This window comes from Schistocerca serialis, chromosome 5 (assembly GCF_023864345.2).
Source record: "Schistocerca serialis cubense isolate TAMUIC-IGC-003099 chromosome 5, iqSchSeri2.2, whole genome shotgun sequence".
NCBI lineage: Eukaryota > Metazoa > Arthropoda > Insecta > Orthoptera > Acrididae > Schistocerca > Schistocerca serialis.
In genome coordinates this window covers 469,279,476-469,296,317 of record NC_064642.1, presented here as the reverse complement: position 1 = coordinate 469,296,317, position 16,842 = coordinate 469,279,476, and the positions used below count along the sequence as shown (strand labels likewise).

The 16,842-nt window shown below is 38.2% G+C and overlaps 1 protein-coding gene across 1 annotated transcript in view; it reads left to right on the top strand.

Moving 5' to 3' along the window:
- Positions 1–10,973, top strand: part of LOC126481606 (uncharacterized) — an 88,997-nt gene extending 78,024 nt beyond the window's left edge. Inside the window, exon 4 of the mRNA XM_050105478.1 lies at positions 10,487–10,973. Within this exon, the coding sequence (XP_049961435.1) occupies positions 10,487–10,566 (80 nt within the window). The 3' untranslated portion in view covers positions 10,567–10,973. The remainder of the gene's footprint in view (positions 1–10,486) is intronic.
- The last annotated feature ends 5,869 nt before the right edge of the window (positions 10,974–16,842 follow it).

Below are 16,842 nucleotides of genomic sequence, written 5' to 3'. Positions count from 1 at the left end.
ATAAAGGTGTACATACATTTAAACGTATAATTTGACAAAGCAAATAAGGCACCAGACCCAGAAGATATTCAAGTTTTCTTTAACACTGTACAGGTTGCGGAATTAGTTCCTTTCCTAGATCGTATTCTTCAAGAGTATCTCACATGACTAGGAAAGAGGGCAGGTCATACCTGTTTACAAATACAAGATAAAACTTTAAATGCACAGAACTACAGACCAGTCTCGCCGACATCCGTTTCTTGCAGGGTCATAGGGCATACTATGAGCTCAAACGTTATGACAATCTTGCAGGGAAACAAACTTTTCCAAACGCTTCTTCCTTTATTCACGGAGGAAGTGTTTCAGACACTAGATGCAGATGAACAAGTAGATCAACATCTACATCCATAGTCTGCAAACCACTGTGAAGTGGTCTGGCAGAGGGTACATCCCATTGTCCCAGATATTAGGGCTCCTTTCCATTCACGTATGGAAGAATGACAGTGTAAATGCCTTTGTGGAGCGCTGTAATAAATCTGGTCTTGTCCTCACGACCCCTGGGGGGTTGCAGTAAATTCATAGAGTCCTCATTCACCGCCTGCTCTTGGAACATTGTAAGTAGGCTTTCCCGCGATAGTTCGCGTATGCTCCGGTATATGCCAGATAAGTTTCTTCAGCATCTTTGTGACGCTCTGCCACGGATCAAACAAATCTGTGACCATTCTTGCTGCCCTTTTCTATGTACGTTCAATTAGCCGTGTTAGTACTAATTGGTACGCGTCCCACACACTTGAGACTAATTGGATTTACGTAGTATTACACCAATAAACCGAAGTCTGTCACCTGCTTTACCTATGACTAATGCAATGTGATCATTACCTTTTATATCTCTACGAAGTGTTACACTCAATATTTGTGCGAGTTAACTGATTCCAATCATGACTCGTTTTTTTTTTTTTTTTCATTTTGTGACTTTTTCTATATTTAAAGCAAGTCGACAACAGTTCTTATCAAACTTTTATCAAGATTCCATCTTCCTAGATTTACTGACCAATATACGTACATAACACACAACACACACTGAAGAGCCAAAGAAACTGGTACATTTGCCTAATGTCGTATAGGGCCCTAGCGAGCACGCAGAAGTGTTGCAGCACCTTGCCTAATATCGTATATGGCCGCCGCGAGCACGCACAAGTGTCACAGCACGGCGTAGCACGGACTCCACTAATGTCTGTAGTGCTGGAGGGAATTGACACCAAGAATCCTGCAGGGCTGTCCATAAATCCGTAAGACTACTAGCATGTTGCAATGTATCCCAGAAATACTCAATAAAGTAAATCTTTGGGGAATTTGGTGGCCAGCGGAAGTCTTTAAACTCGGAAGAGAGTTCCTGGAGCCAATCTGTAGCAATTCTGGACGTCTGAGGCGTCATATCGTCCTGATGGAATTGCCCAAGTCTGTCGGAATACACAGTGCACATGAAATGATGCAGATGATCAGACGGAGTAGTATCTAGACGTCTCAGGGGTCCCGTATCACTCCAACGGCACACACCCCACACCATTACAAGAGTCTCCACCAGCTTGAACAGCCTCCGGTTGACATGCAGGGTCCATGGATTCATGAGGTTGTCTCCATAATTGCACACGTCCATCCGCTCGATACAATTTGAAACGAGACTCATTCGACCAGGCAACATGTTTCCAGTCATCAACGGTCCAATGGCAGTAAAGCTTTGTCTCGTGCAGTCATCAAGGGTACACAGATATAGGTTTTCCGTGATTTCCCTAAATCGCTCCTGACACGATACGAGTTTGTGCTCCGTCTCTAATGACCTAGATGTCGACGGGACTTTAAGCCCAACCATCCTTTGCTCCTTCCTTTTGAATGAGAATCGTTGGAAGAAAGAGAATGTAGTTCTCGCGAAACGCTCGTGGGTAAATTTAGACAACCCATATTCGAAGATAGTGTGACCATTAAGCAGCCACCATCGCATATCAGACTTAGGTACAATGAGATTAAGATTGTTGAGAATGTAGTGCTTATAGTTCTCCCCTGACTATGCCTTCTGATACAAAAATTAATTTTTTTAATCAAGATAATATTAGTCTTATTACAGTCATTCTGGGTGTATTACCACGTTATTTTATAAAATGATAAGATATCAAAATAAACCTGCATTTCAGCTGTGTTGTAGCGGCCACGCACACGGCCGAAATATCGGTTTATTTTAGAAATTTTGTACTTTAAGTAATTTATAGGACGACGCGGCAGTGCACCCAGTAGGATTGTAATGAGACTGACATCGGCCGCGGAACACTACGCATTTATAGAACTTTTACTGTTCGTCTCATCAACTAATTTTAACAAAATGTCTGTTTCTATTCTCCACAAAAGATTTCTGCTCTGATTTTGCAGCACTAGAGCAGGTTTTCTTAGAGACATCACGTTTTTTTCTTATCTGAAGGAAAAAAATACAGTACACATTGTACTGGGGACACGAATATCAAATGCTATATAGCAAGCCACTTAATTTCCCCAATGTTCGACCCTTGACAATTGGCGCGGCTGGCTACATTATTTGCCTCCATTAAAAACATACCAGACTGCAATAAACGTAATAAACTCAACTGCACACAGATAGCGGTGAGAGTGGGAGGGAGGGGGAAGGTAGGGTAGTCAAACATGTGAGGAGAAGAGTAGGGGCGCAATTAAAAATCTTACTTCAAAAATCTTCCCAAAAAATATATTTCGTTTGGTTCTCCTGCGTATTAGATACAAATTTTGGCTCTGTTTCTAATTCTAAAACTAACCTAGAAATACTTAGGGCAGCCAAAAGACGTACCACATGCTCTCTGTACATACGATATCATCTTTGGTTCACAAAAATAAGTTATTTGTTGCGATACAATTTCATCTCAGTAAGCATGTGGTTTCACAATACACAGCAGCTAGTGTGTACTGGGCTTAACTAAAAAATAGCTAACAATGGCTGCTTCAGCTATAATTGATCACATTCATACCCTTATATCTATGAATCAACTATCACAAAAGAATGACAACCCACACTGTCTGAACAGTGAAGGCCTAGAGTTAAAAATTTTTGTCACTAAGTGCTTTTGTCTGTACTCTGCACATGTTTTGTTCAGCTACTGTTTATGGCTCTTGATTGTTACATGGAAATGCTATCCCAAAACATTGCAAAGGCATTCTCATGAATTTCTCGAAATTTCAGAATAATACTCAAATTTCAGTACAACAGTCTGGGTTAATTCATTGTTTTTGTCACACTTCTCTCATATTTTTTAAAGATTAAGCAGCAAACTTCCAGATTTATTTACAGAGGACGACTGTAATAACGTATCAGGCTACTATTAGAAATACCATTATCTAGGAACGCATCCATTCTTCCGCCTCAGATTGCTAAATATCTTGTTTTTCAATGTCTATTCTATTCATATTTGTTCTCGAAAGCTATGCATTCTGACTATAACTAATTAGGCAGACCGTGTATAGCATACAAAAACTAACAACTGAAGCATTTTCAGTCACGAACTGAATTAACACCAGCCTAGAGGAGCAGACAGACAACCGTAACCCAATGTTATAACCAAGTGGCGACTGTAATATAAAGCAGCAAACACCAAAACAAGAGGAAATGAGATAAAAAAATTAAGAATGCGAACTGCTGCGCGATTTATTTTGTACGCATCATACACAATGCGAAAACCATATTTGTAAATAAAGCTGCTTATATCTTTGAGAACTGCGTAATTTTCATGGACGTGAACAATTAAGAATATCTGGAATATTTTTAAATGTACAGTAGTTGTATAGTAAAGCAGTCACTCATTTCCAGTTAATATTGTTAGACATAGACCTCGAGGCATGTACATTGCAGTCGGTGGTCTGCACATGATTTTCTGTTATCACTACAACTTTAAGAGCAAACTAAGTGACATATTGTTGACTGTTATTTAAATTCAGAAAATTCTCATTTTCAAGTTTCAAAATTTTCTTTAAAACGGTCTCAGATTATGTCACTAAATCCAATGGCGTCTCAGTTGGATATTTCAAATTTGTTTTCCAATCACAGTCTAAATCAGAATTATCATATCGATCAAAGGTTAATAGAGATTCGCGCGTCTGTGAAAAGACATATGCACGAAGCATACAACTACTAACACCGTCACAAAGAGCTATTTATATGTGTCATTGATACAGCACAACTATCATTGCTTCTCGCAGTTGTACAGCCTTCCTTTCTAGGTGATGTTTGGATGCAGGAAAGAAAACACATGAGAAACGAAATGTATTAAGAGGAACTAATTTGTACTTCAAGTTTCGTGGAATACTCAGCAATAAATATGTAGCACAGGGCAACACAGGCGCCGACTTCATGGGGCCTGAGGGGGCCGGAGCCCCCTCAAAAATTCAAAATTTAAGAAAATTATTAGTTATATTATGCTTCGTAAAATCACAAAATTATATTGGATTTTTTTTTATTTTTCTTCTTTGACGATAGTTACCTTTTAAAATACATTCAGTAAACAGTTAAAGCAAATAATTATTGCGCTAGTAAGGAGGTTAACTGAAAACGAGTGGTGTGAATCATGGTAGTGTTATGGTGCTGTGGGAACACTTAGAATTTGTCCCGGTGAGCGAACCTTCAGGTAAAGTCTGGCGCCGGCGAGCTAGCGCTGCGGCCGCAGCGACATCAAGGACTGGAACAGAAGCGCCTGGAATCCTCTCCCTCACGTCGCCTTGACGCTTCGAGACACTATGACGCCGCGGCTGTACAAAGTCAACCCTGCTGTCGCAGTCATTCAGTGTGGGTAGTTTCGTTCAGTGCATGATGCAGCCGTGTTTAGTGTTCCGATTTTAGTGTCTAGTGGACTATTTTATATGACTATGATTTATTCGTTTACTTTAGTCTCTTAGTGTATTGTAAGTTAAGTTTGCAATGGATAAATCTGTTACCAAAAAGGCGCGCTTGGAAGTTGATGATAATGCAAGTCAGTCTCCGGCAATTATTGTGTCGTCCACTGCTTCTTTGTCTTCAGGCGAGAACGGTTCACAGCCGTGACCTGGTCAATCCGGTAAGGGAAGATCATTTCAGAAGCCATGGTTGATCAAATATATATGGCCAGAATATGAAGCATCTACCGAAAAAGGTTTCTTCGAAACCTGCAAAGAGGCAGATGTTAAAAATCTATTATAATTTTCTTCAAAAAAAGAAGATGCATTTACTTCCATAGTGTTTTCTAACTGGAAAAAGGCTTTGGAAAAATTCTGTCTTAATGAAAATATGTTTACGCATAAAGAAGGTGTTCTGAAACTAAATTCTATCACTAACCGAAGTGTGGCCTCCCAGCTGAATGAACAGTTAGATGGTGATATGCAGAAAGGCCGTTTAGCTCTTGAGACAATTTATACTACCTTGAAATTTCTGTGCCGACAAAGACTAGCAATTAGAGGGCACGAAGACGTAAACTCAATTTCTTTCAGTCGTTGCAACTCCGAAAGAATGACGTACCTTAGTTTAAAGAATGGTTATGGCGTTCGGGGTGTAAGTGGGCGTCCCAAAACGAGATGATTGATCTACTAGGAATGTCTGTGTTGAGGAAGGTATTGGCATCAATCAAGAAGACTGAACATTTTTCTATTATGGTTGACGAAACAAGTGATTCATCGATTCACGAACAAGTGGCATTTTGTATTCGTACTGTCGATGGTTCCTTAATCATCAACGAAGACTTTATTGGCTTATACCTGACACCCAACACTGAATCACAAACACTGTTTAATATTTAAAATGACCTTTTTTCTCATCTTCATTTGGCAATGGACAACTTATGAGGACAGTGCTATGATGGTGCCTCGAATATGAGAGGTAAGTTCAAAGGACTAAAAATGTTATTTTTGGATATACAACCAAAAGGACGTTATGTTCTCTGCACTACCCAAAAGTTTAGACTTGGCAGTTGTAGACAGTCTCCGCCGTCTTACGTCTATGAGCGATATTATGGCTTTAGCCAAGGACTTAATAAACACCGTAAGGGAATACAACAAAAGGATGGGACTTTTCAGAAGCATACGCTGTGAGAGCGCCAACGACCAAGCTGGTTTACGACCCCTTTGCCCAACTCGATGGACTATGCGAGCTTCTAGTATCTTGAGAATATTCAAAAACTTTGAAACACTTCTAGAGTTTTTTGAAACATTTTCTGCAGTGGACAAAACAGAGACAAGTTACAAATGTGCAGGCTATCAATGAGTCAACATTACAATTCAACACATTTCATTTTCCGTCTTTATTGCCATGCGATGAACCCAGTAGAAGATGTCAATGAAAAAATTCATTGCCCTCATCTAAGTTTTGCCGATCTGGAAAACATATATGAGGGCTTGATTTGTATACTGAATCGAAGGCGTGATAGTTTTTAACACTTTTGCGAATTCTGTTTAAAAGAAAAACCTTCACAAGTTGATGATCCTTCGCTTCCTTGGAATCGAAGTATATCAAAGAAGTATGAAAACAATGAAGCCAGTTCACCACACAGTTTCAAAACCCCAAAGGAAAACCACAAAGCTATTTACATTGAAGTCTGTGAAACAGTTCAGTCCTGCATTACTGAGCGGTTTGCTTCAACTGGACTCACACAGGTCATTGCAGTTGAACAGGAGTGATGCTTTTAGAAAACAGCGGTGAAACAAATTTGGAAAAATCAGTTGAGTTTTTCAAAAATGACCTAGACATTGACAGACTACGCTTACACTTGAATATGTTAGCCGATATCGCTAATAAACAAAAACTGGCCTTATGAAAACATGTGTGATGTTGTTGTTGTTGTTGTCTTCAGTCCTGAGACTGGTTTGATGCAGCTCTCCATGCTACTCTATCCTGTGCAAGCTTCTTCATCTCCCAGTACTTACGGCAACCTACATCCTTCTGAATCTGCTTGGTTTATTCATCTCTTGGTCTCCCTCTACGATTTTTGCCCTCCACGCAGCCCTCCAATACTAAATTGGTGATCCCTTGATGCCTCAGAACATGTCCTACCAACCGATCCCTTCTTCTAGTCAAGTTGTGCCACAAATTTTTCTTCTCCCCAGTCCTATTCAATACCTCCTCATTAGTTACGTGATCTACCCATCTAATCTTCAGCATTCTTCTGTAGCACCACATTTCGAGAGCTTCTATTCTTTTCTTGACTAAACTATTTATCGTCCATGTTTCACTTCCATACATGGCTACACTCCATACAAATACATTCAGAAACGACTTCCTGACACTTAAATCTATACTCGATATTAACAAATTTCTCTTCTTCAGAAATGCTTTCCTTGCCGTAGCCAGTCTACATTTTATATCCTCTCAACGTCGACCATCATCAGTTATTTTGCTCCCCAAATATCAAAACTCCTTAACTACTTTAAGTGTTTCATTTCTTAATCTAATTCCCTCAGCATCTCCCGACTTAATTCGACTACATTCCATTATCCTCGTTTTGCTTTTGTTGATGTTCATTATATATCCTCCTTTCAAGACACTGTCCATTCCGCACAACTGCTCTTCCAAGTCCTTTGCTGTCTCTGACAGAATTACAACGTCATCGGCGAACCTCAATGTTTTCATTTCTTCTCCATGGACTTAAATACATACTCCGAATTTTTCTTTTGATTCCTTCACTGCTTGCTCAATATACAGGTTGAATAACATCGGGGATAGGCTACAACCCTGTCTCACTCACATCCCAACCGCTGCTTCCCTTTCATGTCCCTCGACTCTTATAACTGCCACCTGGTTTCTGTACAAATTGTAAATAGCCTTTCGCTCCCTGTATTTTACCTCTGTCACCTTCAGAATTTGAGAGAGAGTATTCCAGTCAACATTGTCAAAAGCTTTCTCTAAGTCTGCAAATGCTAGAAATGTAGGTTTGCCTTTCCTTAATCTATTTTCTAAGACACGTCGTTGGGTCAGTATTGCCTCACGTGTTCCAACATTTCTGCGGAATCCAAACTGATCTTCGCCGAGGTCGGCTTCTACCAGTTATTCCATTCGTGTGTAAAGAATACGCGTTAGTATTTTGCAGCCGTGGCTTATTAAACTGATAGTTCGATAATTTTCACATGTCAACACCTGCTTTCTTTGGGATTGGAATTATTACATTCTTCTTGAAGTCTGAGGGTATTTCACCTGTCTCATACATCTTGCTAACCAGATGGTAGACTTTTGTCAGGACTGGCTCTCCCAAGGCCGTCAGTAGTTCCAATGGAATGTTGTCTACTCCCGGGGCCTTGTTTCGACTCAGGTCTTTCACTGCTCTGTCAAACTCTTCACGCAGTATCGTATCTCCCATTTCATCTTCATCTGCATCCTCTTCCATTTCCATAATATTGTCCTACTCCTTCCACCTTTCTACTTGCCCTTCTTTGCTTAGAACGGGGTTTCCATCTGAGCTCTTGCTATTCACACAAGTGGCTCTCTTTTCTCCAAAGGTCTCTCTAATTTTCCTGTTGGCAGTATCTATCTTACCCCTAGTGAGATAAGCATCTACATCCTTACATTTGTCCTCTAGCCACCCCTGCTTAGCCATTTTGCACTTCCTGTCGATCCCATTTTTGAGACGTTTGTATTCCTTTTTGCCTGCTTCATTTACTGCATGTTTATATTTTCTCCTTTCATCAATTAAATTCAATATTTCTTCTGTTACCCAAGGATTTCTATAGCCCTTGTCTTTTTACCTACTTGATCCTCTGCTGCCCTCACTACTTCATCCCTCAGAGCTACCCATTCTTCTTCTACTGTATTTCTTTCCCCCATTCCTGTCAATTGTTCCCTTATACTCTCCCTGAAACTCTGTACAACCTCTGGTTTAGTCAGTTTATCCAGGTCCCATCCCCTTAAATTTCCACCTTTTTGCAGTTTCTTGTATAGAAACCAGATGGCAGTTATAAGAGTCGAGGGACACGAAAGGGAAGCAGTTGTTGGGATGGGAGTAAGTCAGGGTTGTAGCCTCTCCCCGATGTTATTCAATCTGTATATTGAGCAAGCAGTAACGGAAACAAAAGAATGATTCGGAGTAGGTATTAAAATCCATGGAGAAGAAATAAAAACTTTGAGGTTCACCGATGACATTGTAATTCTGTCAGAGACAGCAAAGCACTTGGAAGAGCAGTTGAATGGAATGGATAGCGGTTTGAAAGGAGGATATAAGATGAACATCAACAAAAGCAAAACGAGGATAATGGAATGTAGTCGAATTAAGTCGGGTGATGCTGAGGGAATTAGATTAGGAAATGAGACTCTTAAAGTAGAAAGGAGTTTTGCTATTTAGGGAACAAAGTAACTGACGATGGTCGAAGTAGATAGGATATAAAATGTAGACTGGCAATGGCAAGGAAAGCGTTTCTGAAGAAGAGAAATTTGTTAACATCGAGTATAGATTTAAGTGTCAGGAAGTCATTTCTGAAAGTATTTGTATGGAGTGTAGCCATATATGGAAGTGAAAGATGGACGATAAATAGTTTGGACAAGAAGAGAATAGAAGCTTTCGAAATGTGGTGCTACAGAAGAATGCTGAAGATTAGATGGGTAGATCACATAACTAATGAGGATGTATTGAATAGGATTGAGGAGAAGAGAAGTTTGTGGCACAACTTGACCAGAAGAAGGGATCGGTTGGTAGGACCTGTTCTGAGGCATCAAGGGATCACCAGGTGAGTATTGGAGGGCAGCGTGGAGGGTAAAAATCGTAGAGGGAGACCAAGAGATGAATACACTAAGCACATTCAGAAGGATGTAGGTTGTAGTAGGTACTGGGAGATGGAGAAGGTTGCACAGGATAGAGTAGCATGGAGAGCTGCATCAAACCAGTTTCAGGACTGAAGACCACAACAACAACAACAACAACAATTGTATTGAAGCATTAACTTCGAGATATTGTTTTTATTTAATGAACCCTGAACCTTATTCAAAGTAAGCTATTTCACTTATTAATCAAAGCGCTATTACTTTGCGACAGCAATATTTTACGTTTTATTCTTTTAATGATAGTTTAGGATTTATTTAAATATAATTTCAGACTTTTCAGAGCTATATAGTCACTGCTGTGTAATAGTCTATAAGTATGATTATTACTGTTAATTAAATTACCTTTTCACGGTAATACCAGGAGTGTTTATGTTTTGTTTCTTTTTTCAAAGTCAAAAAATGTGTCAGGCTTGTCGAGTATCCCAGAGTGTCGAGTTATCGAGAGTCCAGTTTTCAGGGTTCTAATGTTGATCATATGACCTTAAAATGCTAAAAAGCTTTAAAACTCACTATTTTTCATTTAAAATTTAGAAAATTTTCCGTGGCAGAACTCCCAGTATCCCCCCCCCCCCCCCACACACAAAATTATTTTTTACAAGTCGGCTCCCTGCAGGGGAACCATCAGTCAATGACCAATGTATTTAACTTAATTTCAGTTGGTTATGACATGGGTTTCCTGTTACACAGGCTCTGATCTGACAGGCGGGTCGCTGCAGTTGGTAGCACTGGCGGGCATTGCTGCATTCACCCTAGCTGCCGCCTTCTAAATGGTAGCTCCGACGCCGCCCAGAGCCGCCAACATTTTCGTCGCATCCTCAGTACTGCATGGGACAGCGTACTCGCTCCTGCCTCCTACGTGACTGAAGTACACACTGAAGCAACATCAATCTTCATACACCGTATCAATGATTATGTATAAAAAATTACAAGGTGTCTAATGCTAGAGAGCGTCTTCACGGTTACCACCAGTTCAATATTATTTATTGCCTCAAAATATTCAATATTTATAAGGTACAGTATTTTAGAATAATCGTTTGTAAACTTTATGGCATGAAGCTTTTAAGAAATCATACGTTTGTGGCTAAACAATATTGTGATAATGTTGTGAACTCATGACTCGCTAGCTCACTTTTATTGTATTATCGTTAAAATCTTATAAAAAAGGTAAAATTTCTCTGGGTCCTTTATCGGTTTTATTATGTTTAATTGCCTTGAACTGATTCTCCGAATTCTTTTCAGTTTGATTTCACATATTTACTCATATTCCAGAAATGGTTCATGCGGTGTATGAAGGCTTAAGGTTTGGAAACAGCTGTCCTAAACATATTTATTCATTGTCTTAGTAGTAGTTTTGATTAATAAATTTATTTATAAAATTTAAATCAGCTCAAGGCGTCTACATGAAACGCCACTAATTTATTCATTGCAACCCTATTAGACGTTATTACAGAGATTCTCATTGCTAATTTTAGTATTAATAGCATTGCCTACTGTATTACAACTTCCGTTCTAGGTTTTAATCGTCTCTCTTATGGATAATTCTGGGTTAAGTATGTTTGTACTTGGAAAAGAGGGGCACATTCGAAACATCGATTCCACTACACTTATTTTTAAAAAAATTCAATGTGCACTGTCCATTGCCAAAGAAAATATGATCTCTGTTTCGGAATTAAATTCGCATGCATTGTGCGTGGATTATTTCTCTGTTTGTCTGTTCTCAGATTTACCTTATTTCAAACTTTAGAGCACTAGGCGAATATCTTCTGACATGCACAAAACTATCACTCACCTAAAACAGATACGAAGTGATCATCATTCAGGACCTAAAAGAATTGCGTTTCGTGACATACATATGTCTTAAACCTAGTTTCTTTTAAATGTTATAGACGCAATGTGCCATACTGCACACAATAAGACCCAAAGAGCATTACCTCTTTTATATTCATAAAAGAAAATAATGTGTCTTTGCTAATTCAGTTTTTGTTGTTAGTGGATGCCAGTTCAGTTAGATTAGCCGATCTATCTTAAATATTTATGCTAATTTACATAACATGTTAACAACTCGAAGAATAGATAGAAATGAGTAGTTCTGTAATTTTTTGTTCTCCCTGACTGCAAAAAGAGACATACAGAGAAATATTTAGCAGTGGTTCGGAGTTTCTTTCATTATTCATTGGACGCCAATGAAATGAAAGTAAGCATAGCTACATCGTCTGAAATAGCAGGTTACTCAGGCAGAAGTGTAAGCTGTTCAATCTTCCAACACCAACATTTTCTGCTATAAGCCACAGCAGGCATACATGGTTGGCACTTCGCTATGGAGACATCAAATTGATGGAAACTGAAAACCATGGAAAAGTATTAAAGCGATCATTTGACAAGGGGAAGCATAGCGCAAAAGATCTGAATAACTAAGAAACAAGAACATGTAAGTATTACAGCCATTTAGGAGTCGCTTATTTAAGACTGTCTGGGAATGATAATGGAACAAAACTTTGCATATGTCCTTGTTTAAAGTTGAAATTCAGGAATCAAGTGTTCTTTCTACAATGCTGACAGATCTCCATACTTTGCCCTTTGTTGGCTGAAAATGGGTCACCTTTATATAACAATGCAAAGATTTGTCTAATGAACATAATGAGAGTAAATACATTAATGAACATAAAATATTCTATTTTTGAAAATAAAAACTGTGACAAAAGAGTTCACAAAATGCTCACAGTTCCTACATTGCATATCTGCGCAACATTCAAAACACTATAGCCAAATTTTTTCATGTTAATATCGTCGAACACAGAAACGAAATGATCTTTTGTGTACTACGTTTCATATTCTTGTCATAACACTTCACGTCTGCATGGAAAATAGCAATCTTCCCACAACATCATGACCATAGAAATTCCTGTAACAAATGAAATTGTAAAAAAAGTCTGAAGTACTGTACTTATCTATCTGAAGAGGATAAATGAGACGTAATATCCTTTTTGCACCTCTGAAATATTTTGCTGTAACAGAAACTTCCCAAAAATTGCGAACTAGTTTTTTTAGTTGCATGTGTATTTCAAAACAAAAGAGTTTAAAAGAATGCCAGTTCGCTGCTGCTGTGTAAGTAAATTTACAAGCACATAATTAACATTTTTTGTATGGGTGCTAAATTATTCTCGCAATCCCTTATAACTACAATAATGAATTGCATGTACGTTCAGTCCTTATGTGATATGAAATTTATTGTTATGCTATCCCGAAGATTGTTACTCATTTCTATCAACACGTCAAAGATATCAAATACAGAACACTTCCTTGATGTTATGCAACATTTTTTTATTCATTCACTAATCTATTCTGGACTTTTAGGCAATCATCAGATATCACCTAATTGTCAGCAGAAAAAGTAACATGAATTACACAGAGATAGTAGGTGATACAGACATATCGACTTTAAATACTGTAAAATTGATCTTCAGCTTGATCTTCAGCATATATGTCGTTCAAAAGAGGGTCTTACAATACAAAAATTATTTTAGTGTTGTACTTATCTAGTTCCATACGTATTTTCATAACTGAAACATAATTTAGCAGATGGTTAGGAGGAGATACGACTGTTCATTTAAATCTAAGCTTACACCCTTCGTCAACTGCTTATTGATTTTCAATATTTCTAGAGACGATACAACCTACTTTTCTTAACGGTGTGAAGAATGCCAAAATATACATCATGTGGGTAGTTTGCCGCTGGATGATACTTGCCAGGTGTTTACTGCGTCTCTAGTTTCCCTCATGTCCAGACAACTCAATTGCTCTAGACAACTCAATTGCCACAATTTTGTTTGACTGACCCACAAATGATGTTCTACAGTGCTTGCAGATGATCTGGTTGACCTCACACTTTATGACAGCATCTTCATGGGTGAGTAACTTTCTACTTATTTTATCGCTATTATAAAATGCTAATGTGTATTTGCAAACAAAATGATAACAACTATACACGTTTTCTGTAAATTATGTGTAATTGTTATCAATCAGGACAGAGCGACTTCGGTGAGGTATTGTCTTTGGTCTCCTACAGTTCTATTTGAAAGGGTGATCGGTTAATGGATCAGATATGGCACACTACAACAGTGCATGGAAAGCTGCAAGTCTATAACTTAGCCGAAGACTGATTAGACAATAAATAAAAATGTTGCAGAACATCAAGAGAATGTTCATCATTTGTTGTTATTTACATGTTTGGTAATCACCAAAGAAGAATTCAGTAAATATCGAAGATTATTCTGAGCACCATTCTTGCTGATAAGATAATTATTCATGCATCCTGAACGTCTTTAACAAGATTTAAAAATACATATCATCTCTTTACCGTATTTTTGCAGTACTTTTAACAGGTGGCTGTGAAAGAGAATACACTGGAGGACATAAATCGAGTTTCCTTATTTACGAGGCCAGAGCTATTTGCTGGTGGTCTAGAGTAGTGTGACATTGGCAAACTATAAATGATGAAACTATGTAACAGGTGTTTACAAGGAAAATAACGTAAATATAAAGAAAGGCAAACTCTTTGTTCCTATTGAAAATTTTATAATAGTTACGAAACACTTCATATCATTGAGAAATATTTTATTGAGACTACAATAAATCTTGTAGCGATATAGCTTTGAAACACTATATTTTTTATATTAAACGAATTTTTGCACACTTAATGTCGTCGTATCATATGACGGCTTATCGATGTCTCTTACCACATTTCAGAATTGAGCTGTTATCAAATTGTAGTTATCGTGAAGTAGATAAATCTTCAGATAACGTTTTATTTCTCTAAATTCCCTAAGGTCTGAGACTGCCGTTTTCACGACAGCTTTTCGTGGACGCAGAATCAAACAGCATAGTCAAGAAAGGGAGAGTTAAGTTTTTGAAAACAGCCACACGTCGCGCTTTGTATTTTTTGTTGGTCGGTTTCACTCTTCAAACGAACAGCAGCAGCATCAGAATATGCACTGCAAAAGTACAAATTGAGATCAAATGAAAAATTTACATTGACATATTCTGTTTCCAGTACCGTGACTTACGTTTAAAATTGGCTGGCAGCATTAAAGATTGCCTTTAAAGTTGGCTGACAGCTTTAAAGATCAATGTGGCTGTATTATGTTTAAAGTACGTTTAAAGTGCAGTAGTAAATGCTGACACTGACAGCACCAAAGACGAAATTGATTGTACAACTGTGCTTGTAATGTCCATGGTATAGTCTGTCCAAAGACAATTTACAACTATAGAAATTCTTTAATTCTGTCAGCCAACTTTAAACGTAAGTCACCCTACTGTAAGTAAAATGTTTATTTCAAGTAATGTCAATGTAAGTTTTCCGTATTATCTCAATTTGTATCTTTTACAGTGTGTATTCTGATGATGCTCTCGTTCATTGGAAGAGCGAAACCAGTCAAAGAAATAGAAAGTGCGACTTGTGGCTGCTTTCAAACACTTAGTTTTAACTGTCGCTCCCCCTGCTCTTGGTAAAAGGAATAGTTCTTCACAAAGTTAAATCCAGCATGATCTTTGCGGTGACAATATGTAACACAATCCTTACTTTAAGTAGTGGCAAGTGCTATTTGAGATAGTATGTTCAAAAATAGGTAGTTCGCTAAATAGCCTTATAAGGGTACGCTGGAAGACTGTATATGCGTTTCTCGACGAGTTGGAGAGTGAGTCACTGTGTGTACTAAATTATGGTATGTAAATTGGAAGCAATCTGCAATGTATAACGAGCTAATTAGAATACAAAGTTGCGTTTGCCTTAACTGGCCTCTGCTACCGTTGGACTATTTTTGCAAGCGTTTAGCAACACGCACTTTTCGTGAAATGCTTCTTTATTATTACATATCAGAGCTACATAATGTAAATGTTATATTTACCGTTCGTACTTTTACCTAAAATCTTTCTAGAGGCTATGTCTGAAAGTAAATGTACTTTGTAAATGGGCATCTCAAAGAGTTTGTAATAAATAAAGACCATATGTCACGAAATTCGCTTTATTCTTGAATAATAACTTGTTTTGTCCGTCCCGTCCATTTTCTGCTCTCCACGATATAAGAATGAAACAGCTGCGCTGAGGCACGACGAGAATAGCCTGATAACAACAGTGTTTATTTACTGAAAATTTCTTCTTTTAGTAACATTTCAGGTAAGATTCTGATGATAAAACATCGTCATACTGCCGAAATGATGCACCCTTCCACAGAGTCGAATCAGTTTCTTGTCCTACAATTCTTAGGTTACACCAAGTGGCGACAAATACGAAAAGAAAATCTATTCACCGTAGATTACATATTAATCAAATGTATCAGTTGTGAAATATTGCCCAGTGTACGACTCACAATTATTTTCTCTAATCCACTATTCGAATAGTGTGTCATCGACTGCAGTTTCCTTATCTGTATGCAACAGATATTTTTAACGTGTATCCTTCTGCTGAATTCGTGAAAAAATATATCCTGGTGGTGATGGGATAGCCAATGAGTGGATTACAGATTACAGCTGTGAACTACGACACACACATACACATACACACACACACACACACACACACACACACACACACATACATACACATACGCATACATACACACAAACCTCAAAGGCACATATATTTTACGAGATCAAGAAACATCTTACGGCATTATTAATGTTTCGTTACTCTCGATGGCTTCTCTCTGTAAATGGTGTTGTGATGGATGCACGACTTAGGTTTTATTTTTCCATTTCCGAGATTTTATTCACGAGAATATCGCCACGGAAAACTACGTTATCACTTCATATTTTCCTTTTTATTATTACTCACAACGAGAATCCGCCATTGGTCGCACTCTGATACAATCTAAAATTGGCAGGGTGAATGAAGGGTGAAAATAAATGGATACCTATTTGGCTTACGTGCCAACCCTCAATAGTCTCCGAGAAAATTACGGTAAATGTTGCGACACCACTTCATTAAATTCAGTCTTGCATTTTTTTTCCCCTCTTTCCTCGTCGCGGATGTATTGGCTTCAATATTT